Source organism: Lissotriton vulgaris, chromosome 2_1 (genome assembly GCF_964263255.1).
Source record: "Lissotriton vulgaris chromosome 2_1, aLisVul1.2, whole genome shotgun sequence".
NCBI classification, from domain to species: Eukaryota; Metazoa; Chordata; class Amphibia; order Caudata; family Salamandridae; genus Lissotriton; species Lissotriton vulgaris.
Window position 1 is genome coordinate 645,124,479 of NC_141687.1, and position 24,561 is coordinate 645,149,039.

Here is a 24,561-nt window from a genome sequence, read left to right on the forward strand (position 1 = left end):
TTAAATATATTGTTCACTTCTTTCCAATATGGCATGTATTTTTTTTGTTTCCACTTGTTCACGTTTTATTTATTGTGTTTGTGTGCACAGTGCAGCTGTTTTTTTAAGCGCATGTACACTACTTTCAGTCTTCTTTCACTCAGGCTTGTTTATTTATGATTTTTTTCTTGTGCGCTTGTGCTACTGAGCAGTTTCTCGCCTTTACCAGTGCGCATTATGCTCTGTAGAGGCAGAAATACATTCGTGCCTCATGCTCGCTCTTGCGCATGCTCAGCTGCTTTCTTTAAAAGAAGTCGCTCGCGCTTGTTTTAACAGCATGCACAGACTCACTAATCTGCATCAATTCCTTGCAGCAAAAATATGTAAAAATCACTCCACAGCTCAGCCTTACTGCAGCCTTTTAGACGGCCAGCTACTCATGATCGGTGATAGCTTTTCAGAGGCTTTTTCGCTGCAGGTTAACGGCTGGCATGTCTTCACGAGTTTTCTTTCTTCCGCTCGTCGCCATTGTAATGAATACTCCAAATGCGGTATTTATTATTTATTTATATGTTTTATTGGAGCTCGATATCTATGTTACATCAACTCCTAGTTCCTACTCTAAACTGAAACTAGTATTCCTTGAAAAACCCTAAACATTCTTTTTTAGAACTTCTGCCTTATCCTTCTAAATTACATCACAGTGTTAATACATCATTACAATAAGCAGCTTGCAGACTGCGTCACACCAGCAGAACAGGATCTGGCAGGGGTCCCCCTAGTCTTGACATCCATGACAGGAAAATTACTGATATGGAAACTAGAATCCAGAAGCTAGAATTTAGGGCAAAAGATACTAAAAGAAGGTCACGTCACATTAATATCAAGGTGAGCAGCTTGCCTGAATGAGTGGAAAGGCACTGTATGTTGAATTTCGAGGACGTTGACTACAGGAGGAGGTGGCACCAGAGGGGCTATCCCCCTTTTATGCACTGGAGCGCTACCGAGCCTGGTGATCCCTAGTCTATTATATTACAAGGACAGAGATCACATCCTGAACCAAGCCATTTAAAGGGGACCTTAAAGTAGATAATAATAAAGTTATGATCTTCCCATACTTTACTAAGGAAGTACAAAAGCAGCGTTCCACATTCTTAGAGGCAAAAATCGTCACCAATTGGGGATCACCTATGCCGTGATGTTCCCTGTCAGACTAAGGTTGATGACCCTGCGCAGAGACCCTGCGGAGAGTGCAATTCTTCCAGACCCCACAGGACATCTGAGAGAGGAATGACCAACTCTCTCACTCCGGGTCACCCCAGCGATCACCCCAAGGGAGGGCTGAATGAGTCAGAGCAAAATGCAGAGCCAAAAGCAGTAGCAGAGTGGTCCCCTCCAGGATGGAGGCCCAGCAGGAACAACAGCAGGCGGAGGATGTGGTTGTGACAGTGAGCAGCAGTGGTGTGAGCGAGCTGTCTACGGCAATGGATGATGGCACCCATGGCTCTGACTCTGATCACGGGTCTGCCTCATTGCACCTGTGTTGTTGGTATCATAAAAGTTCCTTCTATTCGAGGATGTTGTGACCAGGGGTTTCCAGTAGTTTGTTATGACTGTACTTTGCTTCCTCTTGGCCACAAGAGTCAATTTTACCCATGTACACTGCTGGGTGGTGGGAAACCGGACATGAGGATTCCAAAATGCTGCACCCCTGTTCTTTTAGTGCCTATGCTACACCTACGAGTGGTTGCTGTTTGATTGTGAGTTTGGATGGGGGTTTTATGTCTTCTCGTCTTGGAGTGTGGGAGTTGTTTTTTTGTTGTTGTTGGTTTGTTGATTGGGGAACTATGAGACGTGCCCTACTGGTCCTTCCTTCATTTTCTGATCTCTGTCTAGAGGAACCAATGATAGAACAGGGGCTCATTGGTGGGTGCTGCAAGGTGTTCTTAGATGCACTCAATGACGATCCCTATAACCTGTAAATTTATGTCCTAGAACATTAGGGGGATACAGACAATGGCTAAGCGATATAAAGTGTTTTCGTATCTCAATATTTGGGGGTCCACAAAGCACTGTTGCAGGAAACCCACCTTACAGCTAAAGATGGACAGCATTACTGAGGAGGTGGCATGGACAGACATACTACACTATATACTCAGCTTATGTGAGCGACATACTCATCTGCATATGTCAAGGGGGTCCCATTCCAACACTCTGGAACCTTAGTTGATCCGACAGGTAGATGGTGGTAACGGGGCACTTGGCAGTGAGTGATATAGCATTAACTAACATCTATGCCTGAATGTTGATCAAGGAGTGTTTCTAGAGGACTTGTTTAGGGTCCTGGCCCACCCCAACTGGTACACTCTGTAATTATGGAAGGAGACTTCAACTGCTTGGCTGATCCTGCTTAGTATCACTCCAAGTTACAAGATTAGCACGTCCTATTGCAAACAGGCAGGACACGTGGGCGTTGGTTGACTCTTGGCGCCATAAGCACTCATTGGTCAGGTCTCCAGGAACTACATGTGCAGCTGATTGCACATGTACCAGCCACTGCCAATGCTTAACACAGTCTATTGGATCCTTAGTATCAGTCAATCAATCATTTGTAAAGCGCACTACATACCCGTGAGGGTTTCAAGGCACTGGGGCCGCTACTGATCGAACAGCCAGGTATTGAGTATCCTCCTGAAAGTCAGCAGGTCTTGGGTATGTCGAAGGCTCAGTGGGAGGGTGTTCCATGTCTTAGCGGCTAGGTTGGAGAAGGATCTCCTGCCGGTGGATGTTCTTTCAGATGCGCGGGACGGTGGCGAGTGAGAGTTCGGTGGAGCGGAGCTGGCGGTTCGGGATGTAGAAGGAGAGCCGTCTGTTGAGGTAGGCTGGGCCGGTCTTGTGGAGTGCTTTGTGTGTGTGGATGAGGAGCTCGAAGGATATTCTCTTGCTGACGGGAAGCCAGTGCAGGTTTCTCCAGTGGGGGGTGATGTGGCCGTGTCGTGGTACTTTGAGGATCAGTCGTGCCGAGGCGTATTGGATGCATTGTAGTGGTTTGATGGGTTTTGTCGGGGCTCCCACGTAGAGGGCGTTTCCGTAGGCGAGTCTGCTGCTAACGAGGGCCTGGGTGACTGTCTTTCTTGTATCTGTCGGGATACATCTGTGGATCTTGCGGAGCATGCAGAGGGTGTTGAAGCAGGAGGAGGAGACGGCGTTGACATGCTTGGTCATTGAGAGCGTTGAGTCGAGGATGATTCCCAGGTTGTGTGCGTGGTCGGTGGGTGTCGGGGCTGCCCCCAGTGCCAAATGACAAAGTTAGTACACCTGATCAGTCAGGATTCACACCTGGCTGAAATACAGTGATCAACATCAGGAGAATGCTGGCCCGATTAGAGGCAAACACCCAGAAAAGTGAAAAAGCATCAATAATTGCTGTGGACAATTGCTGTGGAGAAGTGTGGCTCACTGGTTAGAGGAGGCATACCCTGAAGCAGAGGTCAGACCCGTTACCAGGGTTCAATTCCCGACGCGGCAGGGTCTGAGCCCAAGTGTCCACGGACTTGATCATTCTCACTTCTGTGCCTACTCGAATCACGGGTTCACACACTGCAACTCTGGGCAATAGCTTGCTTAATCTCCACTACGGTCCCCCCGCGGCAGGATGCCTGGCTTTCACCTTGGGGATGCCCAGTACGGGTTATTTCACAGGGAAAAGCCAGGACGGGTTCCCAATGCAAGCGCAAAGATGCCCAAGGGTAAGTCGAGCGCTATATAAGAACACACATACATACATACATACATACATACATACATAAAGAAAGCCTTTGAAAGCTTGGATTGGGATTTCCTGTATGGGGTAATGGAATGCCTGGGATTAGGATGAGGTTTCATTGCCTGGACATGCCCACTTTATACGAACCCTACAGCCAGAGTCAAAACCGGCTAAATTATATCTGAGAGCTATGCGGTGGGCAGAGGAAGTAGGCCGGGCTGTCCATTGCTGCCTCTGCTCTTCGTACTGGTGATGGAGCCTTTGACTAGCTGTGCTAGATCTGCGGACCACTATCATGGTTTGATGGTTCGTGGTCCAGACAGCTATTGGAGGAATTCAGACCATTATCGGGATTAAAGGTCAATTGGTGGAAATCAAAGCTATTTCGGACACTAGTAGACCGGGCATCACCTGAACTCCTAGGACTGTTCCACTGGGAACCTCGGTGCCTACAATACTCAGGGGTTAAAAATCTTCCATGACCCGGCTGACTTGCCAGATGGAATGTTGGATGGACAGTCCGTACACTTAGGACGTGTATCAATTTCTGGGCTCCCCTTCCCTTTTCAGTAACAGGATGGGTTGCCCTGCTTAAAATGGTGATGTTGCCCCGGTTACTATATTTCTTTGAGACTCTGCCAGTTGGGATCCCTCAGCCATATTTCGAGAACTATATTCACTAATGGTGACCTTCCTTTGGGGTAGAGGTGGCAGATGAGTGGCACTGACAGCACTGCAGCGCTTGTAGTTAAGGGAGGTCTACCGGCCCCTGTATTCAAGGCTTATTAGTTCACAGCACAACTTCAGTGGCTCACCCAGATGACAGCACACAGGTCATCCCCGGAATGTGAGGTGGGACAATCTATCCCTGAGCTCCCAAAACTATTCTGTGCACTTGTCTGCATTGTTGAGCCCCCTGCTGGGGATAATACCAAAATCCATGCACTGAGACTTTATTGGAACAGGTGTTTACAGAAAACCTGCACATAGGTCCCATACTCAGCAGATATGCCTTTAGGCATGCTACAGGTATTAGCACATGGGGTACTGGCAAGGCCTAGTTGACTAGGAGGCTGCAAGAGCAATGCGAGGGGGACATATGCTCAGCGATGAGGAACTGCTCCCCTTTGAGGATTTTTGCACGGAGCTAGACTTACCCCAGGGGCACTTCCTGCTCCATAGAGCATTTGCTGCAGTGATCAGGGCACAGTGGGGGGGTCGGGGGGATGAGCTTATCAGAACCAGCACACTATAGGACCTGTTAATATGTAGTTATTTCCTCAGACACCTTTAAAGCTGTTTCCAGCTTGCATAGGGAGATCAGGAATGACATGTTGCAACCATTGGATACATTAAGAGTCCACTGGGAGGAGGATCTGTGAATTGAGATACCTGAGGGCAATTGAGTGAATATGCAGGAAAGGGTGGCCAAGGTTTTGAGAAACACCTGTTTTAAATTAATTAATTACTTTATTCTCCACATGCCATACCTTACCTCGGGAAGAGGGAATAAATATTTTGACACAGCTGGGGAGACATGCACAAGATGTGGAGTAGTTGGGGCCAAAATTTTACATATGTTCTGGGACTGCCCGCATCTGGTGTCCTAGAAGAAGTCACAACCACTGTGGCAGACATTACTGAGACGGGGATTCCCCAATCCCCAGTGAATTGCTTACCAAGCTGGTTCCTGCACACAGCTAAGACCAAGGTTATTAGTAGGTTCCAGGACTTGGCCTTCATCCTGGCTAAATGGGAAAATGCGATGCTCTGGAGGGCAGCTGAGGGCTCATGGGTCATAGTATGGCGTAAAGAGCTAGAAAGATGGATGGGATATGAAGGCAAGGTCTGGCTTATAGAAGCCAGATGAGAACAAGACTCATTGGTTGTGGCCAGGGCATGGAATGCACTGGCTGATTGTTTGAAGGGCCCAGATCCCCCATCCCAGGAAGCATCGCAAGGTAGCTTAAGAATCCCAACATCTGTGTGGAATTGGTTGCCACACCTGCAGACCTGCTTGATGAGCGTTGCCTTACACAGATAGTTACCTGGCATTTTCTTTTGCTGTATGTTCTACATTTCTTGTTCTATTACACATTTATCGCTGGGTGTGGGTACAATTGGTCTTCCAGAGAGAGGCCAGGACTAATGGGGGAGTGAGGAGTTTTGGGATGTTGTGAGAGAGAGGGTCATGGTCGCACTCAATTTTGTACTGCTTATAAGATGTGATGATAGTATTTGAACTGGTGCTCCTCGAGAGCTTGTAAACTAATAAAATATATTTTTTAAAATAGCAATATCTCACCATGTCCATATGAGTAAAAAAATGTAAATTCAAAACAAGCTTTATTCGGTGTAAACACTTAAATCATAAAAGCTCAATAAATAAAAAGATAAAATTCACATGTTGCATGTCCATTGAGTTATAGGATTGAGAGCATCAAACACGTTGATAAATTAATAACTTCATCATATCAAAATTAAAACAAAATCATGTAGCAATTAAAACTAAGGAGATAACATTGATTTTCTAGTTCTAATCGCACCCTTCAAGTATTTTGCTAAGCAATCAATAAACCTTTCTTCATATAAAAGTTGTAGTTTAAAAAAGGTAGGACGACATTGTCTCAGACCCATCCTCTTCTGGACATATATATGTTAATAATCATTTCACATATGATATTTAGAATTGTATCCCAGCAGAACCTCAAAGCTATATAACCATATAATTAAAGCCTATTCTTTATCGTAATACAGTATTCACATCAAATTATACTGTCCGTATTAGAACAAAAATGTACTTCACTCAGTCAAAGCATTGCATATTTATAGGCCCTTCATTACTTCATGATATAACGCTCCATCTTAAATCAGTGTCCAGTCAATATAGGGTTTCACTAAATGTATTGAGCAACATAAATGTCTTAAACCACATTAATTATTATCTAAAGCCCATACCATACCTAAAAAATATTCCTCCATATATCGTAATTCTCTGCATTATTCCAGAACCCTAAAAACTAATATACAAAGGAGTTGTTTTGGCCGGACAGTGTTTTAAGGAGAGGAAACTTGCTAGTAGTATCAGTAGACTTATGAAAAAGAGTTGTTGATTAAACCCAGGAAGGCTGTATCATACCCTATGCTAAGGTCAGTCATGATTGATCGTCCCTGGTGAAAATAGCATTGTACATTATAGGTCCTAAGGTACCCAAAGGCCAGGACTAGTTTGTACTACCTGTTAACGTAGTAGATATTAGTGGCAATGCTGACAATGTCAGAGGGATGGATCTAACAACTCTTGATGATATTATTAAGTCAAATCAAATTTGGTGAACATCTAGGCTCCAGAAAAAGTAGTAATGATGCCATTGATTCTCTGTAGGGGATGTAAATCAACCCATATTTCCTTTTTTAGACTGTGTAAATCAATTCACACTCTTAAGCATCCATTTATTTCATGCAATAACAACAGGCAATAACCACAAAGATGATTCTATAGATTCAATGACTCCTTGTTTACACTTCTTTCTTGAGCTAAATTCTTCCCCATACTAAAAGGAACATTTCGTAAGTTGTGTTTAACTGCAGTAGGGTCATCCTTGATTTTGTTACTAAAACCGTTGATTTACTCTAACCGCCTGATTCATCATGCTCCCGTTTTGCGAGGCCCTAATAGCGATTCATAGCGAATCGCTATTAAGGACTCGCAAAACGGGATTCATGTAGGAATCGCAATATTTTTTGCGATTCCTACACATTCTTTATTTGCGATTAGCAAATTGCTAATCGCAAATAAGGAAAAACTCCCCATGCATTCCTATGGGCCAAAAGGCCCATAGGAATGAATGGTGAGTATTCCTTATTTGCGATTAGCAATTTGCTAATCGCAAATAAGATAGCGATTTGAAGGGTGCCAGGGGTGTCCAAAGGACACCCTGTAGCACCCCTCAAATGATCTGTGACACAGGTGTTGCACACACACATGTCCAAAGGACATGTGTGTGTGTAACATGCAACTCAGAAAAATGCATTGAAATGCATTTTTCGGAGTTTTCGCAATTTACCGCGAGGTCTGACCTCGCGGTAAATTGCGCCTAGAAATTGCGATTTCGCAAATTGAAATAGGATGTTGAATAGCATTTAAGGAATCTCAAATAGAGATTCCTTAAATGTCATTTCCTCGCACATTTGCGACATCGCAATTAGCGATTTTTGCTTTTGGGATGCTGAATCCCAAAAGCAAAAATCGCACTCGCAAAGGGCCGGATTCTCAGATTCCGGCCCTTTGCGAGCCGATTTAGCCTTCATGAATAAGGCTGTAAGTTGCCTGAGAAAACATATTTGAAAGCATCTTCTTTTCACACACAAATGTTTACCAAGTGATACCTGGTCTTTGGTATCTGCTGTCAGAGTCATGACAAACAAATCTTGGTGATACCATCACAGTATATTTAGACCTTTCTTTCACTACATAAACCTTCCCCTAAATAGCTTTATTTTTGTACTTCAAAATAAGTATGATATAGCCCATTACATCTATTTTCTTGCCTCCATACGACACTGTGGGCTTATTTAGAAGTCCCTTGCTCCTCCGGTGCCTCACTTTTAATATGGAGAAAAGTGGTGCACCAGCTAGAAATAATCCCCTGGATTTCTTTCAGGTGGCTCAAGCATCTTCTTGTACCTCTGTTTTTCCTCAAAAACTTCTTGGGTTATCATGGTCATTCCAGCTCCTAAGTCCACTAATAAATTGAAACTCCTGTTATCTACACAAATGACAGTTTAGGGGGGAATCATTTGCCTGTTGGTTGCCTGGAGGCGATCACTGCTCCCTTTGCTGAGAGGGTGTACTGCTGCTCGTGGAGACTGTTGTTGTCCGTCTTCCCCGCCGCCGCAAACCATTCCATCAGCGGCCGCGGAGCGGGAGGACCACAGCCCCCACAATCCCTGGCGTGACTGCCACGCCCACCGACACGCGATCTTTGGCGCCCGGAGGCGCATTTAACACCGGCGCTTCCTCGGCAGAGCGGGGGAATCATTTGCCATACCTGTTGGTTGCCTGGAGGCGATCACTGCTCGCTTTGCTGAGAGGATGTACTGCTGCTCGTGGAGACTGTTGTTGTCGGTCCTCCCCGCCGCTGCAAACCATTCCATCAGCGGCCGCGGAGTGGGAGGACCACAGCCCCCACAATCCCTGGCGTGACTGCCACGCCCACCGACACGCGATCTTTGGCGCCCGGAGGCGCATTTAACACCGGCGCTTCCTCGGCGTCACGGGACGCGCGCGGGCGGCAGCCGGGCTAAGCCCGAGCAAAGGGCGAGCCCTCTGAGGCCCTCAGAGACCGTAGGAGACTGGGCTGGATCCCCCCTTTCTTTGACTGATTCGTGATATAGTAGATTTGGTATTACATGTAGCAAGCTGCAGTATCCATAATCACTCTACCATATTGTTTGCTAAGTTGCAGTTTGCGCAGTTAGTTGGACCACAGTGTTTGAATTATTTTAGTTGTTTCTGTTTAGTTAGAATTGGGTTTACCATCAAACTATGACGTCATCTCCCACGAAAGACAGGTACTCATTGATAGGAGTTAACCAGCGTACGCTGGACGATTTCTTATTCAGGGTTAACACTGGGACAGACAAGGAAACCGCTCTGGCTGAGCGACGGGCGGAGAGACGCCGTTCTATTGAATGTATCAAAAACAAGAGAACATCCATAGGCTCACCAAAGCTCACGATTTCCCCAATCCACAGTATTTCCCCTGTAATTGGGGACAGTGAGGCAACCCTAAATATTAGTATCCCACTACTTTTACAAGAAAACACTCCCCCTCCAGCTGTAGTCAATGTTCTGACTATAAATGATTCATATTTGAATTGCAGTCTGATTGCAGTCGCAGAACCCTTGCCTGACACTTTGCCAACGCAAGTGGACTTACCTATCATAGCAAAGGGAGCACCAAAAACACACAGAGCCCAAGGTCCACCACCCAAAAGAAGAAAAAAGAGGGGGGACTCTCATCTTAAAAACAAGGTGATTGGTAAAAATGGGGGGACCTCTATTAAACCTACCCCCAATGACCGGCACATACACCAATCCCGATGGTCAAGTCAACACCCACCCAGCTAAACGATCCATCTTGTGCAAATTTATTGGGCAGCATAGAGCAAATATTAAGATCGTTCACGTTGCCACTAGTTGAGAGATTGAAGGGATTAACCAGCCAAATGGAGAAGTTAGAAAGAGATTTAGGGGACATCAAAGCGGCAATTAAAGATCCCTCTAATCCTGAACTAGAGCACAATCCCCTTGTACCACCGCTAAACACCGTTGCTCAGAAGGGTACCAAAACCACGTCCTTGCCCAAACCGAAACCCTGCAAAATATTACCCACTAACACTGAAACGAAAAATAGTAGGAATAATGCCAAGAAGACACAAGAAGGGGCAATTTTAGACAAACCAGGAAACGGACCACTATTACACCCGCCCACAAACACCTCTAAACCCATTGAGCAAGAAAAAATCATTAGGACAATCCCAGCGAAGAAACTCAGAGTAGAGCTGCCCCCGGAAGCGGCGCCATTTGTTGCAGTCCTGACCGGGGTACCAGCACTTGTGGATGGATGTGTAGAAGATCAACGTGGGCTAAAAAATAAAGTCATACACTGGCTGAAGCCGAACTGACCACTTCCACCAGATATAAACGGGGCAATACTTAACGTTAGGCGAGAATCAAGAGGGAGAGAGAGGACCAGAAAGCTAGTCCAGATCCCCGGTTTATATGTATCGGTATCAATAGGAGACTAGCTCTAGAATGGATTAATCTGACACGGTTATGGTAGATTAATATTAGTTATGTAGCGACTCAGTATTTTGCCGGGTGGCAATGGCACCTCTTGGGTGTCTTTTGAAAGCCCTCACCCACCAACCTAGTTGGTGGCATGCTTCATCATCGGGCCCACCCAGTGACACCTAGCGTGTCCCGGGTGTGCTTCGACGCCTGATTACAGCGGAGCAGGTATGTCACTGTGTGTGCGGTGTGAGGTGCTAAGGTAAGTGAAATTAAAACGGCTTGGCAGATGGTCCCTGGGGTGAGGATACTTTATTAAAAGGGCCTCTGCCAGCGGTTAAAAATAAGGCTGTGGGACGTTAGAGGCGGGTTACGACCTCCTACGTCCTTGAGTAGTCAACATGTTTCAGCCAGTGCCTTATATTATTAATTAATATATTAATCCCTTCTCAAGATCACGCTTTCAATGCTTGTTGATAGCTCCAAGGTTATTGAAGTGGCAGGGTGAAGCCAGGATTTCTGGCCAGCACCAGCGTGGGACCTGTTGTGCCTCCTTCGCAGAACCGGTCTGCGAAGGAGGCACAACAGGTCCCACGCTGAGAAGGGAATCCCCCCTCTCACAGCTAGATACACTTTAGGGCGTGTAGACACATAGACTACACTACACAACCCCTAATTTTAACCCACACATATTTATTGTCCTGATGAAAGCCAGATTAATATAAGGCACTGGCTGAAACATGTTGACTACTCAAGGACGTAGGAGGTCGTAACCCGCCTCTAACGTCCCACAGCCTTATTTTTAACCGCTGGCAGAGGCCCTTTTAATAAAGTATCCTCACCCCAGGGACCATCTGCCAAGCCGTTTTAATTTCACTTACCTTAGCACCTCACACCGCACACACAGTGACATACCTGCTCCGCTGTAATCAGGCGTCGAAGCACACCCGGGACACGCTAGGTGTCACTGGGTGGGCCCGATGATGAAGCATGCCACCAACTAGGTTGGTGGGTGAGGGCTTTCAAAAGACACCCAAGAGGTGCCATTGCCACCCGGCAAAATACTGAGTCGCTACATAACTAATATTAATCTACCATAACCGTGTCAGATTAATCCATTCTAGAGCTAGTCTCCTATTGATACCGATAATACTTAACGTTAGACATTTAGCCTGGTTGGGGAAAAGAATTAAGGATTTAGCGGGTGGCATTGTCATTATAAATTTTCAAGATGACAGAGTTGTTAGGTACATTGTAAATGGGTTCCCACAAAACGTAGGTAACGCCATCACTATACGTGATCTAACTTACTTTTACCCAAGAGGAATAGTTGCCCCGATACCTAACCGTAGGCCTTTGAGTTACCAACAGAACAGTCATGTAAACCCCTTATTCCGCCACCAGAACCTGGGTCGTGGGTACTCTACTCAGAGACAGGATGGTTATTTTAGACCCATTCCTCACCATCAGCAGAACTAGCAAGCAACCCCCTCATACTGCCCCGGGAATTTTGGTTTTGGGCCACCCACCCAGAGGCAGGATGATTATCCGAGACCACCTTCGTTCCATCAAGGTGATTATTACTGGCCCACTTTTAACCACTTTGCAGCATTAGCGGACATGGAGGGTGTCGACTGACTCTGTTCACGGGATATAGCAGATAATCTTGCCGCTGAAAAGGGCCCCTGCACAACTGTAAAGTCACCCATAATCTGTAAGGTGTATGTTTCCCCCCCAAAGCTTAACCATCCCCAAACATTAGTGCATGATTGTGTGAGCATAGATAAGGGGCAACCAGCCCACGCACAAGCTCCAGGCAGGGGAGACATAAGGGGGAAGGTGGCAATTGAGGCAGTTAGAATGGTGTCTTGGAACATTGCTGGTTTGGCCGCTAAAATTAGCAACAAAGAATGGTGCAAGTATATGCACCATTTCCCCATAATCTGTTTACAGGAAACTTGGGCAGTTGACAACCACTCTTTACATTTACAAGGGTATAAATGTTTTTTTGTTCCAGCAAAGAAATCTAGATCATGCAGGGCAATGGGTGGGCTATCGGTATATGTGGACCTGAACCTCCCTGGCACATGGTCAACTACTAATTGTTATTCTCATGATATCCAAGAGGTGCGGCTCAAGGGTAAAGGATTAACCTGACAATACTGAATGTATATAATAATGTGGCGGGTGGGGGATGTAATGCTCTGATACGGGAACTGGAGTATAGACTGTGCCAAGTCCCTACTTGCAAAGCCAAAACTCACACCCCAAACAATCTAATCGTGGGGGACTTTAACTGTCATCTTTGCCCAGCCCATCTCCCAATAGACTTGACATGGTTGCGATGCCCAAAGGACAATGGGGCCCACTTTGAGCACACTGCAGAAGGCGAGGCTTTAACAAAATTTCTATTGAACCAGGATCTGGTCCACACCCTGGATATGGTGCATATGTTAAAGGACGAGACCCTGCCACCTACCTTTAAGGGGAGAGGATTCTCTTCGTATATCGACTACATCATCGCCTCAAGGGCCATTATAAATAGAGTCTCTAGGGTTGGCATAGAATGGAACCCGTTTAGCGATCATAATCCCCTGGTGTTGGATATACTATACCAGTCCGCCCCAATTAGGGAAAAGTTTGTAGCGGTATCTGAGAGGGTTATTGACCAGGGTAGACGCCTAAGGTGGTCTAATATCAATGGGGAAAGGTTTTATGAGTCACTCATGGAGAAGGGGAAAACATCCATTGAGGCGTGTTTAGATGAGAGAATTGAAGGACAGCATTTACTCACAGCATTTGAACAAATAGCACACCTGGTAGATGGGTTGTTAAAGTCTAGCGCCCCAGCAAAAGAGACTGGTAGCCAGCCGCGATGGTTAGACCGAGACTGCTCCAAAGCCCTGAGGGATCTCAAAGACAGCATCAAAGCAAAGCCTAGGGATGTTACTCGGGTTGCTTCCTGTAGGAAAAAATATAAAAGTGAGTTGAGCAGGAGGAAAAAGGCATTACAAGCAGAAGGTTGGGCGGACCTTAGAGAAGCTCGGGAAAAGAGGGACATGACCGAATTCTGGAAAATAATTAATAGATCTACATTTCAGGATGATACGGTCCCTAAATTAGGAACGAACATCACGCCCGATATGTGGATCACTCACTATAGGGGTCTATATAACCATGAAACAGATACTCAGTATGAAAAAGGGAATACAGATCTAGGTCAGCTTGTAGTTTTTTCCTTAAAGGAAATCAAGGTCGGGATCGAGGGGCTATCAAAAAATAAAGCACCACGCCCGGATGGAATCCCGCCTGACCTGTTCCTTAGTTCAGTGGAATTATGGGCCCCAGAGCATTGATTCAATTGATGTGTGACAATGGCCTAGTAGATATATGGGAACTGCAAAATAATTTAGGGACCAGCAGTACATATTACTCTGCCCCTCATAAGGTCTTAGCAAGGCTAGACTATTTTCTGGTATCACCAGCAGTAGCATCCACCGCAAAGATTAGCATACTACCCCGGGTAATGTCCGACCATAACCCGCTTATCCTAGATATAACAACCGCTGCCCAACAAAAGAAGATGACAAATTGGACTTTTGAGAGAGCCTTGTTACAGGATTCAGAATATACTGCCCTAATGAAAGAATGGATACGAAATTATTTGGTACTAAACAAAGGTTCTGCTCCCCCTGCAGTAGTATGGGACACCCTAAAAGCAGGTATAAGGGGGGAGACAATCAGATACTCAATTAGGCGGAATAAGGCAGAGAGGGAGGAAGTAGAAACGAGAATAAGGACAGTTGCTAGACTAGAACATGAACTTAGTAGCGCAATTAGGGCGAATCAGGATATTGTTCGAATAACATACGAGCTTGCTATGGCTAAGGCAGCGGTTGGGGAACTATTTGCGTCTAAAGCAGCAGGGAAATATTTGGCTTGGAGGAAAGATCAATATGAGTATAGTGAGCAGATAGGCCGCATGCTAGCTGTTCGAACAAGGCAGGCTGCTACTAAGGGGGATATTTCTGAGATCAGGTCCGAGAACGGAAGTGTCGCAACAACACCCGAGAGTATATGTGCTAGCTTTCGGGACTACTATCAGAAGCTATATGAAGCTGACTATATGGCATCTAGCGAGGATATAGATAATTATCTTGGGAGTGTCAGACTAGAGAGACTAACGACAGAGGACAGAGGGACATTGTTATGTTATGTTATGTTATTGAGTTTTTTGTATAGCGTACAGCTACTCACAAGGAGTGTCCCGACGCTTTCCACCCTCAACTCGTATTGAAATAACACAACACAGCTAAAAACAGACAACAAAACAGAACAAAAAAACAATGGGCAGTAAAAACAGGCTAGGAGTTGAAAAGCCAGGAGACGGCATTTAATAAAATAGAAATACAGAGGGCAATTTATGACTTACCATCCGGTAAAGCAGTAGGCCCAGACTCTATACCCTTGGAGTTTTACAAAACATTTTTAGCCGAGATAGAAGAAGAACTATATGAGTTGGCTGTAAATATTCAAGAGGGTGCGATACCTCCGGAGTCATGGGGAGAGGCAACTATGATAGTCTTTCTGAAAAAAGATAAACCCGCAACCAATCCTGGGTCGTATAGGCCGATAAGCCTAATGAACAGCGATGTGAAAATCTACTCAAAGATGTTGGCAAATAGGCTAGGAGCAGTAATTGGCAAGATTGTTTCTCCATGGCAGCACGGGTTTATCCCTGGGAGAGGAACAGCGGAACATGTCAGAAGAGTGTTTACGTTATTTGATGGCACGGCATCCTCACGAGACCCTATGGCACTGACCCTTTTAGATGCTGAGAAGGCTTTTGATAGGGTCTCGTGGGGATTTCTCTGGGCTGCCTTGGAGAAGCTGAATCTGGGGGAGGGCTATGTGGGAGCTCTGAAAGCCTTATACCACAATCCAAGAATAAGAGTTAGAACCATGGGGGAGCTGAGTGGTACAATAGATATTGGACGAGGAACTAGGCAAGGGTGCCCCTGCTCCCCGCTACTCTTCGCTCTATACATAGACACATTCATTAGGAGGATAGAGCAGAACAGAAACATCTTGCCCATAGCATTGAACAGGCATGAAACTAAAATACTAGGATATGCGGATGACTTGGCCATAACATCAAGCGAACCAATGTCAGCCCTAACAGAAATAGAACAGGAAGCGGCTGCATTTGGAAGACTGTCTGGGTACAAATTAAATGTAAATAAGACCCAAGTAGTAATAAATCAGAAAGTATCTTTGGTCGATCCAAGAGTGGTAAAGACAGCAGTATATCTGGGGGTTCGCATAACCTCAGACCTTTCGAAAGTGGTATCGAAGAATTTAAGCCCCATTATAGATAAGGCCAAAATTGATTTTGACAAACTGAATAACCTACACCTAACAACAATTGGTTGCTGCAATGTTATCAAAATGGTGTTTATGCCAAAAGTGCTTTATTTATTTAGGACCATACCGCTAATTTTTAACAATAGCTGGTTCAGGGAGCTAGAAAAGGTAGCAAACAGATTTATTTGAGCCAAGGGCAAAACACGTCGCAGCCAAAAATTTCTGTCACTCCCAAGAGAGAGAGGTGGGCTGGCGCTACCAGACTTTTAGGCATATTATTGGGCAACGGTCCTGCAATACACCAGAGGTATGCTGGGGGGGGAGTGTTATAGACAGATGGAGAGGTAGAGATGGGGTCCCAGACGTAGATGAACTTGTAGTGAAAAACTCTAATCAATGGTTACTCACATATGAGGAGAGGAGCTATCACAAAAAAGTAAGGCTTAAGACCTTGGGGGCCGCAAGATCAGTCTGGTCTGGGATAAGGAGAAAATTAAAACTAGGGAGAATGAATTATTATACCCCTCTGTATGGGAACCCATCACTGCCGGGGGTATTTCACGACCCAGTTATGAGGGGATGGGATGCATTAGGGGTTAAAACTATCGGGGACCTTATAGGGGCAACCGGTCTGATCTCGTTTGAGCAGGCACAACGCTTATATAACCTAGGGCGCAGAGACTTTTTTAAGTACTTACAAGTGAGGTCAGTTCTGGTAAAGAAACAGGGAGGAGATATGAATTTTCAAAGAATCGAACTGCTGGAATGTGTAGGGGAAGAAGGGGGATCCTCCATCTCGCAATTATACAAAGAAATTTGTAAATATAAAAAGGATGATTGTGATAGAATGTATGTGAAGTGGAGAGTCAAACTAGGTCTAACAGGAAATGAGGCAGAGAAGTCATTAAAACTGTCAAATTCGGTCTTAAGAGTGGCAAATTTACAATCTCAGCAATATAAGACTATGTTTGAACTTTATTACACTCCTCATAAAATAGCGCAGTGGGGGGAAAATAACGGGGGCATCTGTCCGAGATGCCAATCCACACAAGCAGATACAATTCATATGTTTGCATCATGCCCTTCTCTGGATATATAAAAAAAAATCTTTGGAACACTTTTTCTCCGATTCTCTGGGGATACATTTAACTCTGACAGATGAAGTCATGATTTTGGGTGTAGTGAGGGCGGGTGTAGATGTTCTTCACCATGAGTTTCTGTATTTAGCTATGACTCTCAGCAGACTATGCATAGCTACACTCTGGAAGGACCCTAACCCCCCAACATTACAGCAATGGATCTCTCGTGTACTGGCCATATATATATTAGAAATGGCCCTATATGAAAAAAGAGGGAGGGGAAAAAAAGAGGCTGGACGGAGGATATGGGCCCCAATAATTGAATGGAAAAGGAGGCTGGGAGAGATTAAAGATGAAATAGGGGGAAAGTCAGACGCAATTAAGAATATGTGATATTTCTTAATGATGGTCTTCTATTGTGTCTGAGATGAATTTTTCCCATTTTTTTTTCTTTTTTTTTTACTTACTCTTCCCAGTCTAAAGCTCTTTGTGTATTTGGAAAAAATGCTTTATTAGTTTTAAATTTGGCGATAATGCTTTTTGAATTGCAAGAATATATATATATATTTTTTTTGTTTCTGTTTCTCTGGCAATGTATTATGAATATGTAATTCTGATGTTGATGGGAAAAAAAATAATAATAAAAAAAGGAATTATGGGCCCCTATAATGACGAGAGTCATTAATACTGCAATTCGCTGTGCCTTACCGCCCTCATGGTCTACTGCAACCATCGTCCCCTTTTTTAAAAAGGGTAACAGGGACGACCCACGATGCTATCGCCCCATTTCCCTAATCGATGTATCTGCTAAAATCTTGGGAAGGGGGATACTAAACCGGTTGTCTGAGTGGACAGAAGTGAATAACATCATCTCAGACGCACAGTATGGCTTTAGGAGGGGTCGTTCTACGAGCGACCAATGCTTGAACCTTTATATGATAGCAGCCAAATACACCATGGCCAGTGATGAATCCCTTTACTTGGGGTTTATGGATCTGGCAGCCGCCTTTGATCATGTTAACAGAGGTAAGCTCTGGAACATGATGACTAGTATGGGGATAGAGGTTGGCCTCATTAACATATTAAGGGAACTGCACAGTAATACATCAGCACAAGTTAGGTATAATATGCAGGGTGGACGCACAGACTCCTTCCAATGTAATAGTGGGGTCCGTCAGGGTTGCATCCTGGCGCCTTTTTTATTTTCTCTTATATTAATAATCTTGAACAGCACCTCTTACAGTTGGGATCCGACTGCCCACGAGTAGGGTCGCGCCATGTTCCTTTGTTATTTTACTCAGATGACGCGGTCCTCCTCGGGCGCACACCAAAGAGTTTACAGATTTTAATTGATGGTTTTGTCTCTTTTATGGGTTCATTAGACCTTTTTGTTAACTTGGCAGACCCCCCCTGGATATAGCGGCATGGATTCGCAAATTTAGCGGCACAAATATGGAAATTTAGCGGCACAAATATGGAAATTTAGCGGCATTTTAGCGGCACTTTATTTTACTCATAAGCATTCATTTTCAGCCTTAAATCAATGGAAACTGTTTTAGCAGAGCATTCCACTTTGATTAGGCAATCTGGAATATGGAATAGAGGAAGCAGCCCACAGGTGAAGGCTGTTATCCCTTGGAATTGCAATTCTTCATCTGCCAGTTGGGCTAAACAGAAGTGTGAGGTCTAAAATTTTGTGACACATTTTATGATGTCAATTTCTGTGAGGTCATGGGTCTTGATGCCACTTCCTGTGATGCGACGTGCCATGTCGCGCTCAATGATGTCACTCAATGTGATGTCACGCGCTATGCTGCCTAACTTGGTTAGACTCCCCCACTTCTGTTTTTTAGGACCTGTGCCCTCCTAAGAAGTGAAATAAAGACAAAACAAGACAACAGGCCTCCTCCATCCGTGTACCCAGAATCGGGGAGAACATCCCTGTCTCCATCAGGGCCGCCCCAGCGCAGATGCAATGCAGGGATTGAGTGACAGGCACTCACCCACACCTGACCCCCCACCTGCATGTCTGGTTTCTGCCCCAAAGCTCTCCTGCCTCTGAAGTCATGGCTCCTGCCTGGGATCCGAGGGGCAGGCGCAGAGTACAAATGATGCGGAAATGAGTCCTGTTCCTAGGGAGGGCTGTGCCAGGGCTTAGAAGCCTTGCTGCGAGTCTAGACTGCGGACGGGGCCCCCCCGTGCAACTCACGACACCCACAACGAGGCGCTTCACAGGTCGTAACCAGGGGGCCCGGCCTGGAAAGGATAAAAAGAATGCGGCTCCCCCTTCCAGCCATAAAAGAAAAATATGCCCCTAATGGGAGGACCCAGGGGGTTGGCTTCTCGTGCAATGACACACACCGACCCCAAAACCACCGCAAGCCCCTGACACCTGCCAGCCTCAGAACTAACTGGAGGGTCTGTCTAGCATACACTCACTCTTTGCACAGCAGTCCTACGAGGTCTCCAGCTTCCCCCTGACTTTTTCAGGAGTATTATTGCTACATGCTTGTCCCGGGTCCATCCTGTGTTTCTATTTCACTGTCTACTGGTGACAGATTGACACCAAATTGTCCTCCGTTTTTGCCTGCTATCCAAGTAGCTTTGCTGCCCTGCGCAGTCCCCAGCTTTCTGGAAAACTTTTACTAGTTTTGACACATCTCTTCACTTGGGAGCTTGATCTAAGCCTGACGATTTTAATGGGGTCAAGCAGCCGACTCTTGTGAGCTGATCCTTTCTATGGGTTGGGATTCGAGTGCATGCCCTGGAATTGGTTGAATAGAGGTCTGGAGTGAGGAGGAAACATGGGCACTCCCTGCGTCCTCTCTTCTTGAAAGTCTTCTGAAAGACAGAGTTGGATTACATGGGCCCTCTTCAATAAGAGGAATTCAAGATGCTGGTCCTCCGTGGATAAAGGGAAGCCCCGTGCCTGAGACAAAATCCACAAACTCCTTTAGAAGGACATCTGTGAATCAGTGGGTTCTAAATGTAATCAAAATCCTATGGCTCCACCTTGAAACCAGACACAACTGCCTTTTACACAGCCTCAGCAAAGGCTTCAGTAATTACTACCAAATGAGTGAGCCGTCTAAGTTTCCTTGCGGAGCCCGCGCTGCACAGATCATTCTCCAGGCCTCCCCATGGCTCCAGATACGGTGAAAGCAACTCCGCAGTGGCAGGAAGATGTCCGACTTTGATCTATCCGATGCAGTGCCTGGAGGAGCAGCACCTACTGTGCAAGGGACCAACCCACAGCAACCTCCTAACTGTTCTCCAAATCCTTGGGGGCAGTACCCAGGGGCACCTGGAGCTGGGCAGCCACACCCAGGGGCACCTGGAGCATACCCAGGGGCACCTGGAGGCGGGCAGCCATACCTAGGGGCACCTGGAGCCGGACAGCAATACCCAGGGGCACCTGGAACCGGACAGCCATACCCAGGGGCACCTGGTGATGGATGCCAATTCCCTGGAGCGCCTGGTGGCGGGATGACATTTCCTCTATTTCCTGGTGCAGGACAGTCTTTCCCGGGATTTTCTGGTCCTACACCAACACCAACTGGACCAAGTGCCCCTCAACCAGGTGTTCCAGTTGGGCCTACGCCACAGTCTGGGCCTGCAGCACCACTGAAAATACCGTTCGACTGGCCACTGCCATCAGGAATAATGCCACGTTTGTTAATTACTTGTAATGGTGCAGTTAATAAGAACACTCGCAGGTTCACCTTTGATTTTAAAAGACAAAACGACATTGCTTTCCACTTCAATGTTCGCTTTGATGAATCCCATAAAGTTATTGTGCGTAACTCCCTGATAAAAGATCGCTGGGGATCCGAAGAAAGACAAGCTCCCAAGTTTCCATTTGAATACGACAAACCATTCCAGATCCAGTTTTTGTGTGAGGCAGATAGTTTCAAAGTGTCCGTCAATGGTGAACATCTGTTTCAGTTCAAACACCGCGTGACAGAACTAAATCAAATTAGAGTTCTTTCAGTCTATGGAGACGTCACTTTGACAAGTGTTATGCCTACCATGGTATAGAATATTGGATTATTTGTTGACGAGTGTTATGCCTACCATGGTATAGAATATTGGATTATTTGTTTAATCTTTCACCAGTGATTTCTTGAATGTTTGAAACTGTAACATCGTAAACTTTTTATACTAGAAAATGTATATTGTTCATCTACTTGCTCCTGCTCCATTGTAATTCTTTATCACAACTTCTGTAACTCAGTGAAAATTGATTCTATATTTCTGAAGTAAAATAAATGGTTATCTGCTCGAAATTTGTACATAGCAGCACAAATAAAAGTGTTTACTGCTGAGACAAGAAGAAACTACTACCAAATGACGCCCACAATAAAGGCACTCGACTCGTTCTTCTTGCCAGCACGCAAAATGAAGACGCGCTACAAAGCTAAAACATAAGGCAACAAGCCTCCATTTATACATCCAGAATCTAAAACGACATCCCTATATCCATCAGGACCCCTCCCCCAACCCTTTTGCCCATTGGAAAAGAGGTGGAGATATTACTCTTTACAGAACACTATATAATGGCCCTTTCCCTCTTTGTCACCTGCCAGAGCCGAGGATAACAGGCGGGGGCGTGAAAAACAAAGCCTCATTAACAAGTGAAAGGTCTTTTAATGACCTGCGAAGTACTCAGGTGAGGCTGGCAGCTCAAAAACTGACTGTCTGTGTGTGTCCCGGGAAGCTGCTGACACACACGAGTAGGGTGGGGTGAGGCGCACAGCCACTAAAAGGCATTGTTTGTTTTGCTGTCTCCCGGTAGAGACACTTTTTTGTAAATATCGCAAAATCGCGATAAACTGGAGGGTCTGACTTGGGCAAATCCTATGTTTTAACTGTTGGTAAAAAACCCTCCAACAAATGTATTTTTACAATAGGGAGTCATAAGATTGAGAAGGTCAAGTCATTCTCATATCTAGGCGTTTTGTTTGATGGGTTATTAAAATGTAACGCCCTGATAGAGGATCGTTGTCGTAAAATGATTGCCGCCAATGGAGCAATAGCTGGTTATGCCCGAAGGCTGGGGAGGTGGTGCCCCGAACAGGTGATGATCCTATACAACTCAGTATGTTGCTCTAAAGTTACCTATGGGGCAGAGGTGTGGGGCTTTGCTAACTTTTGCCAACTGCAGTGGGAGGAGAATAAACACATACGATCCGTCCTGAAAGCCCCACACAGTGTAACAGCCGCAATAGCACATAGGGAGTTAGGGATCCCCTACCTTGAAGATTTGATAAAGATTAGGCCAATTTTAGCCTGGCTTAAGCCCTGGATAAACCAAGAGGCGAGCCTAAGCAGGGAAATACTGAAGGACTGCTTGGGCAGAGAAAAATGGCCGCGAATCCCGTGGCTCAGTTATGTAAAATGTGTACTGGTAACTCTGGGTCTAGGGAATCTTTTTATTGACCCGACAGCGATCATCCCCCAGCACAAGACAATTGTTAAAAAAGCGTTTTTTGCACACAAAGCCGCACAAAGAATAAAACAAGAAAGGGCTAAAATTACGGTGTGTGCATATAACCTTGTAAAGACCACCGAAGGAATGGAACCCTATCTATATCTGTTACACAACGCACAGGAAAGGTTTTTAATGACCCGTTTTAGGCCCAATTTTTTACCCTATTTATTGGGATCACCATTAGGGTATTCACCCACTATTGAGCAGAAGGGAACCTGCGGCTGCGACAATAGGTCTCCGCAGGATTCCCTTCATTTTCTTATTGATATGCCCGTTTTATTCTGAACCCAGACGTAGATTCTTGGTAGATATTTTAAAAAAATCAAATATTAAATGTGCAAAAGAGGCCTTGATTTTTTTACAACAGGCGTCGGACCCCCTTACATTGTGCTGCATTATTAATTTTATCAAAGTAGCTGTCCGATTAAGAGCAACTAGAGGGGGGGGGGGAATCTTGAGAATTCTGTGATTGTTTCTAATGGATCATAATGTTTTATTTAATTCACTGGGATCTTGATGTTGTACTTACATCAGGTTACATGTTAATTTGACTGTTTGTTTTTAAAAGAAATGTACTTAATGTATAATGATTGTTTGTACTTTTATGGTGATTTTTAATCATCGACTAAAGAACCCAAATGAATGAATGAAAAATGACAGTTTATGGATCAACATACATGACAGAATCTTCTTTGATCATGAAAACTACTGAATTAGATATATTGTGCCCTGATAATACATCTTCACAAACATTTTCACCTAAAGACATACAGATGACCCTGTTATTACTCTGAAAAGCTTTAGAAAAATGTCCTTGTTTTCCACGATTACAAGCAGCAGATATAGCTGGACAAGCACTACCATTTGGAATGTGAGAAGTAAAACCACATCTAAAACAAACATTCTTCTGACTGAAAAATTAATATTTTCGTAATACTTTATAGTTTTCCCTTGGGCATAATTCTGTCCCTTCGGGGAGCTCTTTGGAAACGCTTATTTTAAAAAAGCCTATGGATTCTTCCCCAATAAGTCAAATTGGCCTGCCATACACATCTGGTGAGGGTCCTCTCTGGCAGATTGAGCTAGTCTTCCTGCTCACCCAAAGCTTCAAGAAAGCTGCTGATATTTTGTCCAATTTTGACTGAAAGTAGGCTTGCTTTTGCCTTTTGTAGAACTGTTCACGATGGATGCTGTACTTTCTATGGCATTTTGGGCTTATTTATCCTGATGTCCCAATACTTCAAGATGGATGTGGATGTTTGCTCTTATTTTGAGAGGAAATTGGGATTACCAGTGAAGTTGTACCTGTCCCCTTATTTCAACAGGAAATTGGGCTTACCAGTGACATAGCACCTTTCCTCTGAGTTTTCTATTTCCTTTCTACAGAATTGCTGAATTTAGCTCAATGGTACTGAAACACATAACGCAGAGATGATAGAACACCAATCGCCACAAATGCTGATGTTTTCTAGAAATAGAATGAACGTGTTCGGGATGGTGAGTTGGTCTCCACAAACTTCCACTCAGTAGGTTGCACTTATGGGTCAAGGAAAGTCAAATCATCTCATCACCAAAATGTAAGTGTTGGCCTTTACAGATACACAGGAAGATAAGCTTTTATTGTGGCACAGCCCGTCAGCTCTCCAGTAGTCAACTGAGACCAAACTCTTGGCAAAGTATAAAGTCAGCATACTCAATAGAACATTGATGATGTAACAGGAGAACTGCATTACAACAGTTGTGTATGTGCCCCAATGTAGACTAAATCATTCACATGGAAAGAAGGGATTGAGTCAAAGGATGTGTTGCTGTTGCACAGTTGGATGAGGGACTATGTGATAACATGACAGCATTTTGTGGTGACAATTCTCAGATCAATGGCATATTTTTTGTCCCGTTATCACTATATTGCATGATGACATTTAATTTCATTCAATATACTTTTCCATGCATTAAACTATTTAATTCATTTTCTGTGTTTTTTTCCTTCACATTATAGTTAATTTTGGAAAACTGAAACATGTTTTATTGTAGCCTTTATATTGTGGGCTACTGCTGGAGCCTTGTGGGCATACACCCTCATTCA

General features: G+C 44.8%; 1 protein-coding gene across 1 annotated transcript; it reads left to right on the plus strand.

Moving 5' to 3' along the window:
• The first annotated feature begins 20,134 nt into the window (after positions 1-20,134).
• LOC147730923 (galectin-3-like) lies at positions 20,135-21,270 on the plus strand. The gene has a single exon (XM_086955809.1). The coding sequence runs from the start codon at positions 20,168-20,170 to the stop codon at positions 21,020-21,022; it is 855 nt and encodes a 284-aa protein (XP_086811935.1). The 5' UTR covers positions 20,135-20,167; the 3' UTR covers positions 21,023-21,270.
• The last annotated feature ends 3,291 nt before the right edge of the window (positions 21,271-24,561 follow it).

Bases quoted from the DNA above. Each gene is read 5' to 3' on its own strand.
- LOC147730923 (XM_086955809.1), top strand. From the start codon at position 20,168: ATGTCCGACTTTGATCTATCCGATGCAGTGCCTGGAGGAGCAGCACCT.